The 15,249-nt window shown below is 46.3% G+C and overlaps 1 protein-coding gene across 5 annotated transcripts in view; it reads left to right on the forward strand.

Moving 5' to 3' along the window:
- Window positions 1–15,249, forward strand: part of si:ch73-103b11.2 (COP1-interactive protein 1) — a 103,730-nt gene that overhangs the window by 60,590 nt on the left and 27,891 nt on the right. For all 5 annotated transcript variants that reach the window (XM_035401381.1, XM_035401374.1, XM_035401359.1 and 2 more), the window contains exons 4-6: window positions 41–192; window positions 7,189–7,273; window positions 14,496–14,715. In XM_035401381.1, the coding sequence (XP_035257272.1) occupies window positions 41–192; window positions 7,189–7,273; window positions 14,496–14,715 (457 nt within the window). The remainder of the gene's footprint in view (window positions 1–40; window positions 193–7,188; window positions 7,274–14,495; window positions 14,716–15,249) is intronic.

The following is a 15,249-nucleotide window of genomic DNA, read 5'->3' on the forward strand; positions in this document are numbered from 1 at the left end:
TATGTGAAGATTGACCGAGCCCCGTCTGCTCCTCCCGCAGCCCAGCACCCTGCCCCAGGGCACCATCAACATGAACCAGTGCTCTGACGTGATCGACGGTGAGGCCCGGACAGGCCAGAAGAACTCCCTCTGCATCCTGACACCCGACAAGGAGCACTTCATCCGCGCCGAGAACAAAGAGATCATCAACGGGTGAGAGAGAGGGCACCACAACACACTTCTCCTCCAGACAAAACAAACAGAGCCAAACATGAGCATTGTTTACATCACACCGGGGGTCAGAGGTGCAGCGCTCCCAGGTCAGTGGCCAGAGAGCTGCAGACGGCCAGCGTCTCGGTCTGAGGCCGGGTGGCTAGGGGCCGTCCCCCTCCCCACGGGCGGGGTCCCGCTGCAGGGGAGGGGTCCGGAGCGGGGCCGGTGCCCGCACATCTGTTTCCGAGCACGCCGGAGACGGGAGATCCGCTGCTCCGCGTCTGCCTCACGCACAGTGGCCGCGGCCAGAAAGCCGGTCTTTATGGGAGCCCCCCACCTCACCCCTCTATTTACCCTCGTAGCGGTGCCGCTTATGCATTGCGTCAGGCGGCCATTCCTACCCTCGCGCGCTCGTAACACGCTGTGAGATGAAGTCAGATGTGGTTGTCTGCCTTTATAGGATAATCAAAGGAAAGAAAGCAGACACTAAATGTCCCCTGTGCATTCGTGTTACCATTACTGAAGAGCCATACGAGCAGTGTTGCTGTAAGAAGAACCGTGCGCATGTGTGTATTTATCCGTATTGTTTATGACACACAAAACCCTTGTTTCCAAAACTTGGAATTCTGATGAAGAGTAAAGAAAATAGGCTTTGGCCTGGATTCTATTTTTGTCCTCAACTTGACACATGATTAAATACAAAATTTTCAGTCTTGTCTATACAAATGTAGTCTGGGCTGAGTTCAACAACTGATAACATTAGTTCCCCAAATCCCTTTTGCGAAAAATAAACCCAACACGCATAGTTAATATTGAGTCAAAGTTAATGAACATTTTGATTGAATCCAGATCTACAGTCTTTCTGTGCAACATAATGGTTATCTGAAGTAATATGGAGGTTTGAGCCAGCATTATTAGTTGCTGAGTTATGAGACATAAATAGTACATAGAGCTAGAAACCTCAATGTGTATGAAAATAAAAACAAAAGGGAAGAAAACAGACAATGGATATTCGACTGGCACAGTGCGCACTTATGCATGCACACACACACAAAGTATATGTGTACACTGTCTGTGTTTCTCTTCTGTCTATATCTATATACAGTGAGAGCATGTACAGCTGTGTATTCCATCTGATGACTGAATATCCAATGTGATATAGGAAGTACGGTATATAGCAGGTCCGTCTCGCTATGAGCTGAATGACCTTGAAAGGCATTTGTTTCCTTTGATGGAAAAAGCAGTGCCTCAGTCACCAGGTGCCTCATTCAAAAGTCTGACCTTGCCCCATTCCCAGTGAATTAAATGGGACAAAAAAATCTTGATAGCAGCGAGCTCATCAGCAGTGCTGTTGTATGAGAAACTAGAAGCAATAAAGTACAGGGCCCTGCCACTGATCTGAAACAAGTGTGATCATCTCTGTGCTTGCAGTCCTCTCTGCCCACCCCTCCGGCTGCTTACTCACATACTGACACATCTTGTGGTTCAGTTATGCAGAGAAAATCCCGCAAGGCCGGTGACTCCTCAACCCACTTTCAGTGTGCCCGCCGCGATAGGGAAGACATGAACGGTCCTTATGATCACCGGTCTGCTTGCGGAACAGTGGAGAAGTACAAACCATACTGCCCAGGAAGTACGGCTTATTTTAGCCAGATTCAGTGCCTGCCTTTGAAGTGTGCGCGGTGGTTCTCATACAGCAGTAGCCTTAGAAGCCTTGCACTCACCCCTGCCTACGATAGAACAATGTATTCTGTTCTGCCATTTACAATCTTGGCACATGATCGGAATAAATTATTTGCCGTCTGAACGTGTTGCAAAGTGAAAATAAGAAAGTATGCCATTTAATGCACTGCCAGTGCACTGATTTCACTGCTAGTAAGTACCCACATGTAAAAACCATAAGCATATGATATACTCGTACCATTTAGGTATTACCACAAGTCCTGCAGATTATGTTAGATGTCTATTATGTTATATTATATGGCACGTGTTTAAATGCTCAGTGGTATGGAATGAGTTCAGCTCATGCTTTTTTTTTTTTCGCACTGTATTGGCCTGCCAGACTGAAACCCCAGCTGCTCGGCCAGGTGCCTCTGATGGGATCAGGTCCCAGGTAAAGCCGGCTTGTTTGTGCCTGTGAACAGTAGGCCGGTCATGTGATGGGGCTCTCCGCTGAGTTCTGTACAAGCCTGCCACCCACAGGTCCCTCAGGGCATAGCAGACACTTCCCTCCAGTCCCTGCCCAATTACATTACATTCTTGCCTGCAAACCCCACCCCCCACATACGCCTTGACTCAGCAGCCTGGCGACTTTCCAGGCGGACAACGCACCGTCCCCTCGTAGGTTAATGCCATCTAATACTGGCTGTGTAGTGATAAATATTTACCATAAGAGGATCTCTCAGTTTTATCATACATTTGGGTTAAGCCACATTCTTAGCTCTGAGCTCCACAAGAGGATTATGAGCACATATGGTTATATCCATAAAGACTTCCCTCTGCGCACCTGGTGCCACATTCTTTGATAGTGTGTCCTTCACCTGGAGGGCATATAGACTGAGCCATGTCAGCCTTCTGCCGTACATCATTATTACAGCTGGCTTGAGGTCAGGGGCAGCGATGTATTAGAAGAAAAACGTGATTCTAGGCCTCCATCTCCTAAAATGTCCTCCTGACCCTTTGCCCTATGCCTGTTCGTTTGGTTTTCCTGTATCACAATACAGCATCTGCAATCTTACACCCTTCTGACTGGTTTGGGCAGTTAGTCCTTGATGCAGCCTTTGTCACTGTAATAGTAGTAGTTTGCCATCAGTATGATTTTCATACCATGCCAACATTTGTTGTGATATGTAGTGGTAAGTATGGTTTTTCATGTTCTTGTAGGCCCTGTAGTGTGCAGTTGTGTAGTAGTCAGGCTTTTAACTTGGCTGATGGGATAGCTTCCTGACCTGGTTAGCACTAGCAGCACAGTGGATTTGTGCCACAGAATTCAACCACCATCCTACTGTAAGGCATTAGCAGATGCGTTCCATGTGTGTCACATATTAATGTGAGGGAGGAATGTGGGATCAAGAGATGTTCCCCTGAACATAATAATGTCTTATCAGTCACTTTATCCAGCAGCCAGCGCTGTTTTCATTACTACTCACGTAATAAATGAGCCGAGGCCATAAATAAATGAGCCTTGGAATAATCCAAAACTTTACATGTAAATTGAGTCATATTAGTTTGCCCCACAGAAGCCTTGGCTGTATTGTAGGTGACACCTTCCAAGGTGTTGACAGCCCCTCTGGTCTTCTGACAGGCTCCTTCTGCTGTTCATATTCTGTGGTCACAGGTGTGAACTTTCCCAATTTCTTGGGAAAGAAGTGAACACTAAACCATATTCTTGGATAATGTGGTGATTTACCTGCTCTGCAAATAACACCTGGCTCAGGAGAGATGCTTCTGATTGAACCTTAGAGCAGAAGTTCAGGGAAAAACGCTGTGAAACGTCATACCTCCCCACCTGTGAGAGGCAGTGTGAAAACCCTACCTCAGACTCACTCAAAGATTAAATATACTATGACTGTGAAAGAGTAACTACTATGACTATGGAAGAGTAACTGTACTATGATTATGAAAGAGTAACTCTATTAGGACTGTTGAAGAATAACTACTATCACTGTGAAAGACTAATTCTGCTATGACTGTGAAAGACTTGCTAAGATTGTGAAATAGTAACTACTAAGACTGTGAAAAAGTAAGTGATATGACTATGAAAGAGAAAACCCTACTAACCTTTGCACTGAGAGTGATTGCCTTTGTACCTCCCTCATCCCCATTGCTGCCTAGGGTCCTGCACTTTGCCAGAGTGGTTCTCTACACTGTAGCTGGGACGGGAGGTGGGGCAGAGCTGGTGCAGGCAGGCTGCTGGGCGGAGGCTTTCCTGTGATGCTCAATTTATCGTGTTGTTTCACAGTGGGCAGCCTGTCTGTAGAAGACAGTGGTGACATGAAAACTAGGGGCAGGGTCACAGGACACAGCTCCCTTTAGCTCCCTGGGACATGCAGCTTCTCCAGTGTCTGCACTCAGAGCTGTTTATGCAGACAGAGACTGGGTCCCTGATTGTCTGGCCCTCAGCCAGGTGCGCAGAGAGGAAACATGATGCCACCCTCCGCATTGATGGCCGCCTCTGTTTCATCCTTGTTCTTCCTGCTGCCTGGCGACCGTTTCCCCCGTACCGGGCCCTCAAAGCTGTGGGCAGTGAGCAGAATCCTGCTGGCACGGCAAGGCATTCCAGATCCTCCTGCGTGCATGTCCACGCTCCAGCCCCACGTGCACATATGGCTTGAATTCTGTTAAAGTAGCTGTTAATGATTATTGAGGATTACTATCGTTCGCTCTGAGTCATTAAAGTTGACAGAGCAAATGTGTTTTGGCAAAAACAAACTTAAGTGACTCAACCTTTATGTGGTTTATGACCATCGTAAGACATTCATGAGAACAGCGCCACCCTCAGCTCAGCCTCACTCCCCCATCAATACTTAACACACAGAATGTTGTTTTAGTGACATCAGTTAGGTGCTTTAGACTGCAGTTGTGGTACTGATTTAGGGCAAGGAATATATGCTTTAGTAGAGATTGTCTAAGCTGTGGCTACACGTGCCAAAATTCTTCCACAAGTACCTGTGTGAGTCATTCCCAGTTACACCCACATCTGCACAAATATGGCTGCTTTCTTTTTGTGATATTTCAGTAATCACACAGAGTAAACTAAGCAGAGTACACCAAAGAGGGTGTAATCCTGCAGGCCCAGTACACTTGTGCTGCACTGAAACCTGATCAGCCAAATTACCCTGTCATCTAATCACAGAGCCCCTTGTCTCTGCCAGTTCTCAAATCGACCCTGAAGTTGGAGAGTGCTGTGTTACTGTTATCAAAATACCTTCCTGAGTGAAGAAATGAATTGCATAAGAAAAAAAAATCAAAAGTGAAGCAGTTCCTCTTGACAAAGCAAACATTGGCTCCGTTGTCCATTCTCCCATTCAGCAGTAGTAATTTAGGAACAGTGTCGGTGTTGAATATCTCTGGGCTGAGCGGTATAGTTGGCGACGCTCAGACAATGGTTTTTTCTGATGTGGCTGTTCATATTGTCTGTTGGTGTCATGGAGATGGGGCTGTAATTTGTCCCTGGCGACTGAGCCACTAAACTCTGATTTATTGCTGCACTTGTAGCTCATTCATGTCTGACCACTGTTGGTGTTATTTCACAGAGCCGCACTGTGAGAGCAATGAACTTGCCATTGATCCAGCCAAACTTTTATTTTCTAAAAACATCCCTTCTACCTGCCAGCTCATCTGGGCATTGCATGAGCTCTCAATTTTAAATTACTTTGAAAACAGTGTCTTTGAGCATTGAGTCAGCGACTGTGTCTTTGGTTAGCCATTCATATCTTATTATTCTAAGGGTGGTGGTGTCAAGTCTGTGAGATTACTAAAAAGATTGACCGAAAATGTCATCTATCATTAATATAAGTATGGGAAAACTGATCTGTAGAACTACATTTGCCAACATGTATTATTTTTTTTTAGCATTTAGACCTACATTTTTAATGTAGTTAGTGAAGATCTTTTTAAAAATTTCCCTACTTTAACAAGTTTGAATTTTCAATTCAGTGCATCAATACATAAGAAATAATTGCAATTTTTTCACATCGTTGTTCTAAAGGTTAAGGCTAGGTCAGCACCTGTTTGTTTGAACAATAACAGTGAGGCAGTGGAAATACCAGTACAGCAGGGTAATTTCCTAATGTAAGAGACACCAGATATCCAATCTTGTTAAATTGCTATCAAGTTATCAGACATACATTGATTCATCTCCTTGTGCCCAGAGGTTAATCACTAAACATTTTAATCAACTGACAAAAACACTTGCCTTCTTCAGTGACCTCTACATCCCAGCCCATCGTATTCTACACACCTTTCCTTAATGGTCCATAAAGTGGATACAGTTCAGCCTTCCCTTGACACAGAGTGGGGCTCTACACTGCAGGAGCTGGAGCCAGTTGCTCATCTCGCCGTCTCCTGCAAAGTGTGATAATCCTGTAATGCTGCAGAGGCAGGCCTTTCCTAATCCAGTAATACTGTAATGGAATCCCTTGCGGACCAGCTGGGGCCACGCCGTCAGGGCCCTAATATCATTAGCGGGCGTGCGGGAGATGACCATCCTTACCGTGGTGGCCCCTTGTGTGAACATCCTCTGTCAGTCTCCCAGAGGAATCGTTTCCAGGATGGCGGCATCGATGGTGGGCTGCATCGTGCAGATTACGCCTTTCACATGATCAATAGGACTTGCCTACCTTTGCATCAGAACGGTGGATATTTTGTGGATACTGTGTAGTTCTGGTGGGTGCAGGGCTGCTCGCTAAGTGGAATTAATGTTGAAGTGCCTGACAGTGCTGGGGAAAAAGAAGTAGTGCCAGGATTCTGATTTGTAGTGTAATTTATCAGTTTCATATTTGCAGAGGAGCAACTAACTGCCAGCCTGACCATAATCTATGATACATTTGTCATTCGCTGTTCAAAGTAACAAATGCAATAACAGCAAATATTCAAGTATTATTGTGTATAGTTGTAATATTCTGTTATTTCTTTCTCTCAAGTCAAGAGCTGTGATGGAATTGAGTTGTAAGCTGTTTCTTGCTGGACTTGTTCTTGAACAGTAATGAGCAAACATGATAATCCCTATGACATAATACAGTGGTATACGTGGTGTTTAAAATGTGAAAATGCCTGCTAAGGATACATGAATATCCTGGAACCTAGAATGTGGAGTCCATTAGCTGAATATGTACTTGGAACAACCTCGACAAACCCCTGGATGGTTAGTCTGTATGGGATTTTGCATGTGTGTGTGTCTCTGTGTGTGTGTCTGTCTGTAAGAGCGTCTGCCAAATGCCTGTAATGTCTGTGTGTGTCTACAGGCATCTCTGACCCCATTGCTCTGTTGTGCAGGTGGCAGGAGACCCTGGTGGTATACCCTAGAACCAACAAGCAGAACCAGAAGAAGAAGCGGAAGGTGGAACCACCAACTCCTCAGGTACAGCCCAAGAACCCCAGTACAGGCTTAGTTTTTGTGGCTCTCTTCCTGGTCTTGTTGAGAGACAGTCCTCTCTAGCACCAGTGTGGTTGGCTGTTGCATAGATCTGTCAGCTACCCGTTTCAGTGGCTCAAGTCAGTGGTGCAATCTGTGTGTGTTCAGGGTGGGATTGGGTGCGCGTGTATCTGTGTGGTGTAAACACATTCACAGTGTGCTGTACTCCTCAGATTTCTGAGCTGTGTTTGAATGATGAGTATGAGAGAGGATGATTATTTGTACAATGCTGTTTTTTGACAAACTGAATGTACTGTTCTCATCCATGTCGTGGGCATATATGTAACTGTTTGGGAATTTTGTGGATTGGTATAATACATTCTTTATGAGCTTTTTCATGACGGAGTTAAGCTTTGCAAAGGAATGGGTTTGTGATAGCTGGGTCTCAGTCACAGGATACGTACAGTACATTCCTCAGTGACTCAACGTGCTGATAGAGAGGGAGCCTAACAAACTGGTGTTTACTGGTTGCACAGATCGCTCTCTCTCACGCCAGACTAATTTCCTCTCAGCGGCCATGAAAGAAGGCGCATGCAAATGAGCAGCAGGGCTGTGTGTTTGTGCTCCACGCTGGCGGTTGTTTACCCAGCCGTCCGTTGTCAGGGAGACAAAGGGTGGGCAGATGAACCTGGCCGCTGCCCAGAGCTGCTCCTGGATTGAGTCTTATCTTGGGACTGACCGTGGCCCGGCAGGAAACGGCTCCGACACACATTCGGTGCAACTAACCAGCTTCAGGCCTCCGACCATGTCTGTCATTGTCTCTTCCTCTTTGGTTCTCTCTTCTTCCTGTTTCAGTCTGCAGGTGTCCCTTTAATGTTTGTCGGATAGGGATTGTCTGACGGTTTGTTTGAAAGGCCCTTCCACTGATGGTTTTAACATCCAAATGACTTCTCCATGGTCACGTCCATAGAATTTTTTTCCTGTTATTATTTGATGACAGAAATGCAAAATGAAAATGTGGAGGAAGTGACCCTCTAAACTTCTCAGAACAGGAACAAAAGGGAGGAAAGAGAGGGAAAAAAGACATGGAAATACCATGTGGCATTTTTCCCAGGCAATATTATTCAGAGAGGAAAAGCTGTCTCCATAGATCAACGTCAGCTCGGAGTAGCGCTGCGTTAATGCAGAGAATATTAACTGACCATCAGGGACTGTTCTTTTACTGTTTTCCCAACTGCATCATCTCTCCGTTGACAGAGATGCATGTGCTGCTGCTTATGCTTTCCTGGGACTGCACTGTGGCTGTTTGAGACTCAGGAAGCCCTGCTTCCGTGTTCGTTCTCACACACCATCTTTCCTGGCTGAAAAAAAAGTTAATAGCGCTCTACTTCTTTCTTCATCGTGTGGCAAAACATAACATTTCATGGCTATAGCAGTGAAAACCAGTTGGTGCTCTCGCCTCATCTCGGCTGCTGATGTTTCTGGTCTGACTTCAGCACGTGACCGAGAAAACGAATGTAAGCACCGCAGAAAGCAGCTGAACGCCTTCGCCGCCAGTTTCGACGGTTTAAAGAAAGAAACCCTTTTTCCTTTTTTTTTTGGCCCATTTTCCTTTGTTGCCAATTCAAACAAAAGTGCAGTTTCCCAGCCTCTGTGCTGCCCGTTGCCCAGTGAAGACAGACCCTTGGCAGCCACTGTGCCCACCTGACCTCCCCAGCTCCTCGAAGCTCTGGCTGCTGGCACAGCGTTTCTGCAGTTCCCCTTCGTCAGTTTGTCATGCAAGTTATTAAAGAGGAGAAAACAAGAGGGGAGAGGAATACAGGCAGCGAATGTAAATACGCAGTGACGTTGTTTTGTCTCTCATCTTGGCTCCCATTGTTAAATCTGCTACCGACCACCCACTCTGCTCTGTGGTTTGCCTTTTTTTCCCCCTCCACTTTTCTCTTTATGGATTCCATGCCAGAATTTGCCAGTGCTCAAAGTCATTCTTAAACCCCCACTAAATCAGCTCATTTCCCAGCTCTTTCATTGCCCCCACCCCTCCCAGAATCCATGCAAACAACCTCGCTTTTTCGCTTGGGGAAAAAAACAAACCGCCAGACCCTCTAATTTATCGGGCCCTCTCACACCATGGCGCGGTCCAGGCCGGGCCTCGGCTCTGTTTTTACCGCGTAAACGAGGCTCCCTGCAGACACAGGTGGCAGTAACGAGTTGTGTCTGTCGGTAATTGTTTCCTGCAGGCATCGTGTGGCAGCCTCTCCATGGTGGTGTAATTGGGCTGTCTGCCGTGTGGAGGCGGGAGCCTGCACATAGTCAGTACCTCGCTCTGCACCCGATGACAGACGCTAATTACTGTTATTGTCTGTATCCTGCGCAAAAAAGTGCACACACCAAAGGGAGGTCTTCATGGGAATTCTTTTGGGTTTAAATCTTAATCCCACCAGCGGTTGGTATCTTTTATATTTAAGTAAATGCGTTGTGTTTCTATATTAATCTTATATAATCAAAATGGCTTCACCGTAAAGCATACGCATATTAGGTTTCTTCCAAACATGGACTGGCAACTGTGTGCCTGCTTCATGTAGTTGTAGGTCTGCCTGTGTTTATCTGTCTACAGTATGTGTCTCATCTGCAAGCATGTGTGTGTGTGGAGGAGACATGTACTGTAAATATTTATGGCATGTATATATGTATGGTGGAGCCACTGGCATAAAGGAAGGGCTTGAGAGTTTTCCATTCTTAGGTATGGAAGAAACAATGTAAACTACAGTGTTTTTGGGGGGGAAGGTGTTAATGTTTTCCCTGGAGTTCCTGTGTCGCTGGAGTGCATGGGTGTCACTGGGCCACCTGGTGCTGTTTTTGGGGACGTCTGCTAGCCATCCGTCCGCAGCTGAGCCGCAGTGGGGCCACAAAGCCACAGGCCAGCCCCTGCTGCCGTGCTCTGGGGGAGCAAGGGTACACAATCGGCTCCCAAGCTCCTCCTCTCAAATCCTTACTTCCTGACTGCTGAACAAGAAAACCTCTGGCCCACACGTCTTGGCTCGTCACTTTTAATATGTCCACAGGCCTCTGAAATTTTGTGTTGTAAAGAAATGGGAAACTTGCACAGAAACGCAGCACATTTCAGTTAGGAAATTAACCTTGTTTTGACGTTTGCAAAGTTGACGTTTTATCAAATGATTAATTTCTCCTGCGATTACGCAGATTTTCCGGTAACTTCACCCTTAGCCACTCAGAAAAAATGGTCAAACAGTATAGGGTTAAACAGTTAAACAGAAGCCATTTAATACTTGACACCTCCCCCATGTATTAACAGAAATTAGTCTGACATCACTCTACAGTACCCTGCTCATAGTGACATGTAGAACATGAGCTGTGGAACAGTAGGCCTACATTCACAAGGCTCAAAGTGTCTGTTTGGCTTTGTGGAATGGCTCTAAAGTAAGCCCGGTTTTGTCTGGTTTCACCAGCAGCCAAGGCCACAATGTGGTAACAAAGCGGTGAACTCCCCCCCAGTTCACCTTGCGATGCAGTCGGCACAGGTGCCGAACCAGCGTGGCAGACGCCACTGTTAGCCTGGGCAGTAGCGCATGTGAGGGGTGGGGAGCTAACGTTGTGTAGAGCTGGCACGGTAAGAGAGGCTATACACTGAAGAATGTCCTGCCTCCCTAGAGTTCAGCACACACACTTACTGATTAGGTGTCAAGTTCTCATTTTAAGAAACTGAATTAATTTCTCAAACTCCTGTTCTTTGCCTCACTTTGTCAGTTTGTGTTGGATTGCTTTTTTTGTGTCAGTTGACAGGACTGTGTTAAATCAGGCATTTCAGCCGAGGGGACTGACTGGATTAAATGAAGGCTTTAGCCTTAACATTCACAGACCCCACTGACTTCACACAGGAGCCGCTTGCCTTCTCTCCCATTTATCCCAGATGGTCCGAATTCCGTGCCCCTTATGTCTGTCCCGGAATCTCTTGGGGGCAGGGTGAGAGGCAGCCACTCTGTCTTCATATCTTCATACTCCCTGCCTGTCAGCATTACAGCTTCTTTTTCATTGTCTGCCCCCCCCCCCCCCCCCTCCCAAAAAAAAAACCATTATGACCCTGAAACATTACTGTGCACACTGCATTGTGTACCCTTTGTCATTGTGCAAGTCAAGGGCGAAGTGAAGAGGAGATGGCTGGGCTCAAGGTCTCTCCTGTCAGCGCTCAAATGCTGTTCTGTGTTACTGACAGGAGGGCATCCATGGCATCCCTCAGCACTCTTGGAGAAACATGAACGGACACCTTGTGAGTTCTGCTCAGCCAAATGCTCCTAAGCTTACAAAGCCACTCATACAATGACCCTTAATCAAAGCGGGATTATTTTTTATTAATTTGTGCTCTTAAGCAATGTGTGGGTGGTCCGGTAAACGAATGTTGCCTAAATTTGCAGCTTTGCTTGTTGAAATGAGTGCAGAAATCACTGTTTTCCGGCTTGTCTGTTGGTAAGGGAACTGGCGGAGTGATTTGCGAGGCATTTTGAGGTCCTCAGTCCTGCAGAGGTGCCAACTATTATTTTTTTCCCCATAGCTAGTTAGTATTGAGCCTCTGCTATGTGGCTACATGCTAACACCACTAACTGTACGCCAGCTAAACAACAACCTGTTTAATACACAGTATCTGCACCAAGACTATTATCATAAACGAAAACTGAAGCTGAAACAAAAACTATGGAAAAACATTTTGTTTGAAAAATAAACACATCTCTCCATGAAACTAAAAACCACAATGCTGAACTTGTGCAGATGGGGATCCTCCCAGAGTGCTTCTGCCAACTGGTTGATGAATGTCCAGCCAGGACTGGTAAATATTCTGAACATCTGCCGGACAACAAACACAGTGGCAAGGGGAATTCTTCTCTTCAAGGTGCACTTTAGCTAGCTACAGCTAAGCTCATGTATGGCCATTGTTTATTTTATATATGTATCATAGCAAAAAAAAAAAAAAAATCATTGAAATTTGCAGCAATAACGTTTATTGATCCGGCAAACAGAAAAAAACCCACCCACACATGCATAAGCCTCAGGTGCGTGGGACTCGTGCATTGAGAACCAATGTCACACTCAAACCATGGGAAGTGGTATGTCTTAAAATGGGCGCTAAATGTAATTAGAATATTTTAGCCAGATTGTGTCCTGAAACTCTCCATCACCCCGTGGTTAAGATCCTTGATCTCACGCATTTTGATTTCGGAAACAGGAGATCTATACTGTCGTGCTGTGGTTTTTCACCTCTGCAGTGTTGGCACCTCTGCTTTTGTTTGTCACCCGTCTCCCTTGTTCCTGTCTTCTTTCGCTCTGATAGCATCTGGCTTTCTGTCACTTTGGCACACAGCAGCTGAAAATGGCTGCACAATCAATACTCATTTTTAATGTTTTAGCTCTGATTAATTGCTTGCACTGTCCGTAAGATGGTAAATTCAAGGCTATGTGACAGCCACACGTGTGCCTGGAGATGGAAAGAACAGTCACCCTATGAATCCACGAAGGTAAAGGTGTACATGTATGGCACAATGCTTTCCTTTAATTAGACGGATCAAAGGGAGGTGTGATTTAATGAGGCTGTGGGTCATAGCCGCCCTCCCTCTGTTCCCCTTTCTGTTCCCTCCACTCCTCAGCAGTGCAGTCTTCCCATAAAAGACCCCATTGTGAGAACCGGCGTCAGGTGCTCCTCCTGTCTGCCCACCTGTGACCCCAGGCAGGGAGTCAGCGAGCCCTCCACGGGACAGGCCCACCCCTGCATGAGCTGCAGTGGGGGCTCCATCTCTCAGTCCTATGAGCTCATTGGAGGAGAAGTACCCGTGAGGCCGAGCCAGGCAGATGAGACCGCATAGAGCAGGCGGGGGAGATGAGCTGTGTTGAGTTTTAGGGAGGAGGCCTAAGCCACTATGGAAGGCAGCAAGTTTCCATTCCAGGGCAGTGGATTTGTCAGCCCCCCCATCACCACCACCACCACCACCACCTACTCTCCTTAGCTTTGATCTCTTTGTCTTTTCTCCATTACCTCCCCCATCCAGCCCTTCACCTTGCTGTTCCCTTTTAAGTGCAAGATGAGATGTCTACAGCTGCTGCGGGATTAATGATTGTTCTCTTCAGGTGCTTTATGGAGCAGAGCTGTGGTGCAGGGTGGCAGCTCTGTGCTGCGTGTGGTCCCAGGAGAACGATGGAGGTCAGGGGGATGTGGCTCTGTGGAAGTCTCGTCCGTGTAGACATCCTGGTCTCCAACCACTGAAACCTGGTCCAAGTGCTTAAAATCACTGGCAGTGGTTAGGGTAGAGGAATTTATTGCTCCCCTTTCCTTATTTCTGCACATGCCCTAAACCCAACTAAAGAATGGTTGGATCAACTCTGCCCTCATTGAGTGAAGCCATTAGCTACTTAACTTTAGGGTTTTCTGGTCTTTTGTGCTAACTGAGGAAGATTCTGTGAAGATTTTCCATTCCTTAAACTGAATTAGGTTGGGTGGGCGTGTAGCATTAACAGATGGATTTGTTTCATTACTACCAAGTTGCCGTTGCCTGCCGTTGTACCCTTAAGCAACGATAGTTAAACAAAACTGCTTCTGTGAATTTCCAGCCATCAAAATTCTCAGAGAATTAAACAAATTGTAAAAAGTTTCACTCTGCCAAAAGCCTGTAATTTCTGTGAGGCAGCAGTGTTGTATAATAGCTAGAGAACTGGACTTCTAACGCAAAGGTTTTGGGTTCAGTTTCTAGCTGGGGTATTACCCTTATACGCTTGAACCAGGTACTTGAATAGATTAAAAAGATTAAAGATTAAAAAATCTGTCCTTTTCAGTTCTACAATGGCTCAAAAGTGTTCTGTTGCATGTTGCTTCATTTAGTGTTGCTAGTAATTGTCCACTCTAAATGAACAAACACTCTAGAATAAACTGTTGAAAGGATGCAGTGGAACTGTTTGTCAGCTGTGGAGGTGATTTACGTGTGAGACAGAAGAGTCAGGGAGAGAAGTGTGATTAAAGCCTGTGTCAGGTGGCTCATTAGTGGAATTGGCTGCTGTGAGCTTCCCAGAATGCCTTCTGCTCTCACAGAGGATCATGGGACTTGTGGTGCAGCGCGGGGCGCTGTAGGGAGGCTGGTGCCGTTTTGACTGCGTGGCTGAGCGCGGCTTTTCGTTTTCCGAACCCTACACGGTTCGCCTCCTTACTCTGTCTCCGTCTGTCACTCAGGAGCCGGGGCCGGCCAAGGTGACGGTGACCAGCAGCAGCAGCGGGGGGAGCATCCCGTGCCTCCCCAGCAGCATCGCCTCGGCCGAGAGGGTCCCGGCCAGCCGCTCGTCCCTGTGGCAGGAGGACAGGCGGGGCCGGGCGTCCATCCCCTGCAGCCGCAGTGCGTCCTGCCTCAGCCAGCTGGGCCAGAGCTACCCGCCCCCCAGCACCTCCACAGAGGGTAAGCACCGGTCGCTAGAGGGGGCCCGAATAACTTCAGCCCATGATTATACTGCATGTACACCCTGCACCCGTCTCGGGTTATGATTGAGAAACGTACTGTATTTGTTTGTATACTGCTGCATGCTGTTTGTGTGAATGTGCACACAGTCTACAGAACGGCATTAGCATCAGGGGTAATTTACCTGTAATTGTATCTACATCAGATGTTAACTGTATATCATTTTATAACGCAGTCAGAATAGCAGCTCTCAGAGCTAAAATAGAACTGTGAGACAGCCCTGAAGGATGATGCAGCTCAGAATAAATAAGTGTAGGGACATTCTGTTCAAATTTTGGACTGAAAAATCCATTGACGTCTCAGATTTGCCTGTACAATAAATAGTACAATTTTTTTTTTTTTTTTTTGCACATTAATAGATTCTTCAATATACTATATTGTGTAAACAACAATAAAAAAGAGTGGGCTCTGATACTTTGTGAGCTAGAGCCAATTTTATATTAAGAGAAGATACAGTATATCAGATAATGTAAA

This window comes from Anguilla anguilla, chromosome 2, assembly GCF_013347855.1.
Source record: "Anguilla anguilla isolate fAngAng1 chromosome 2, fAngAng1.pri, whole genome shotgun sequence".
Taxonomy (NCBI): Eukaryota; Metazoa; Chordata; class Actinopteri; order Anguilliformes; family Anguillidae; genus Anguilla; species Anguilla anguilla.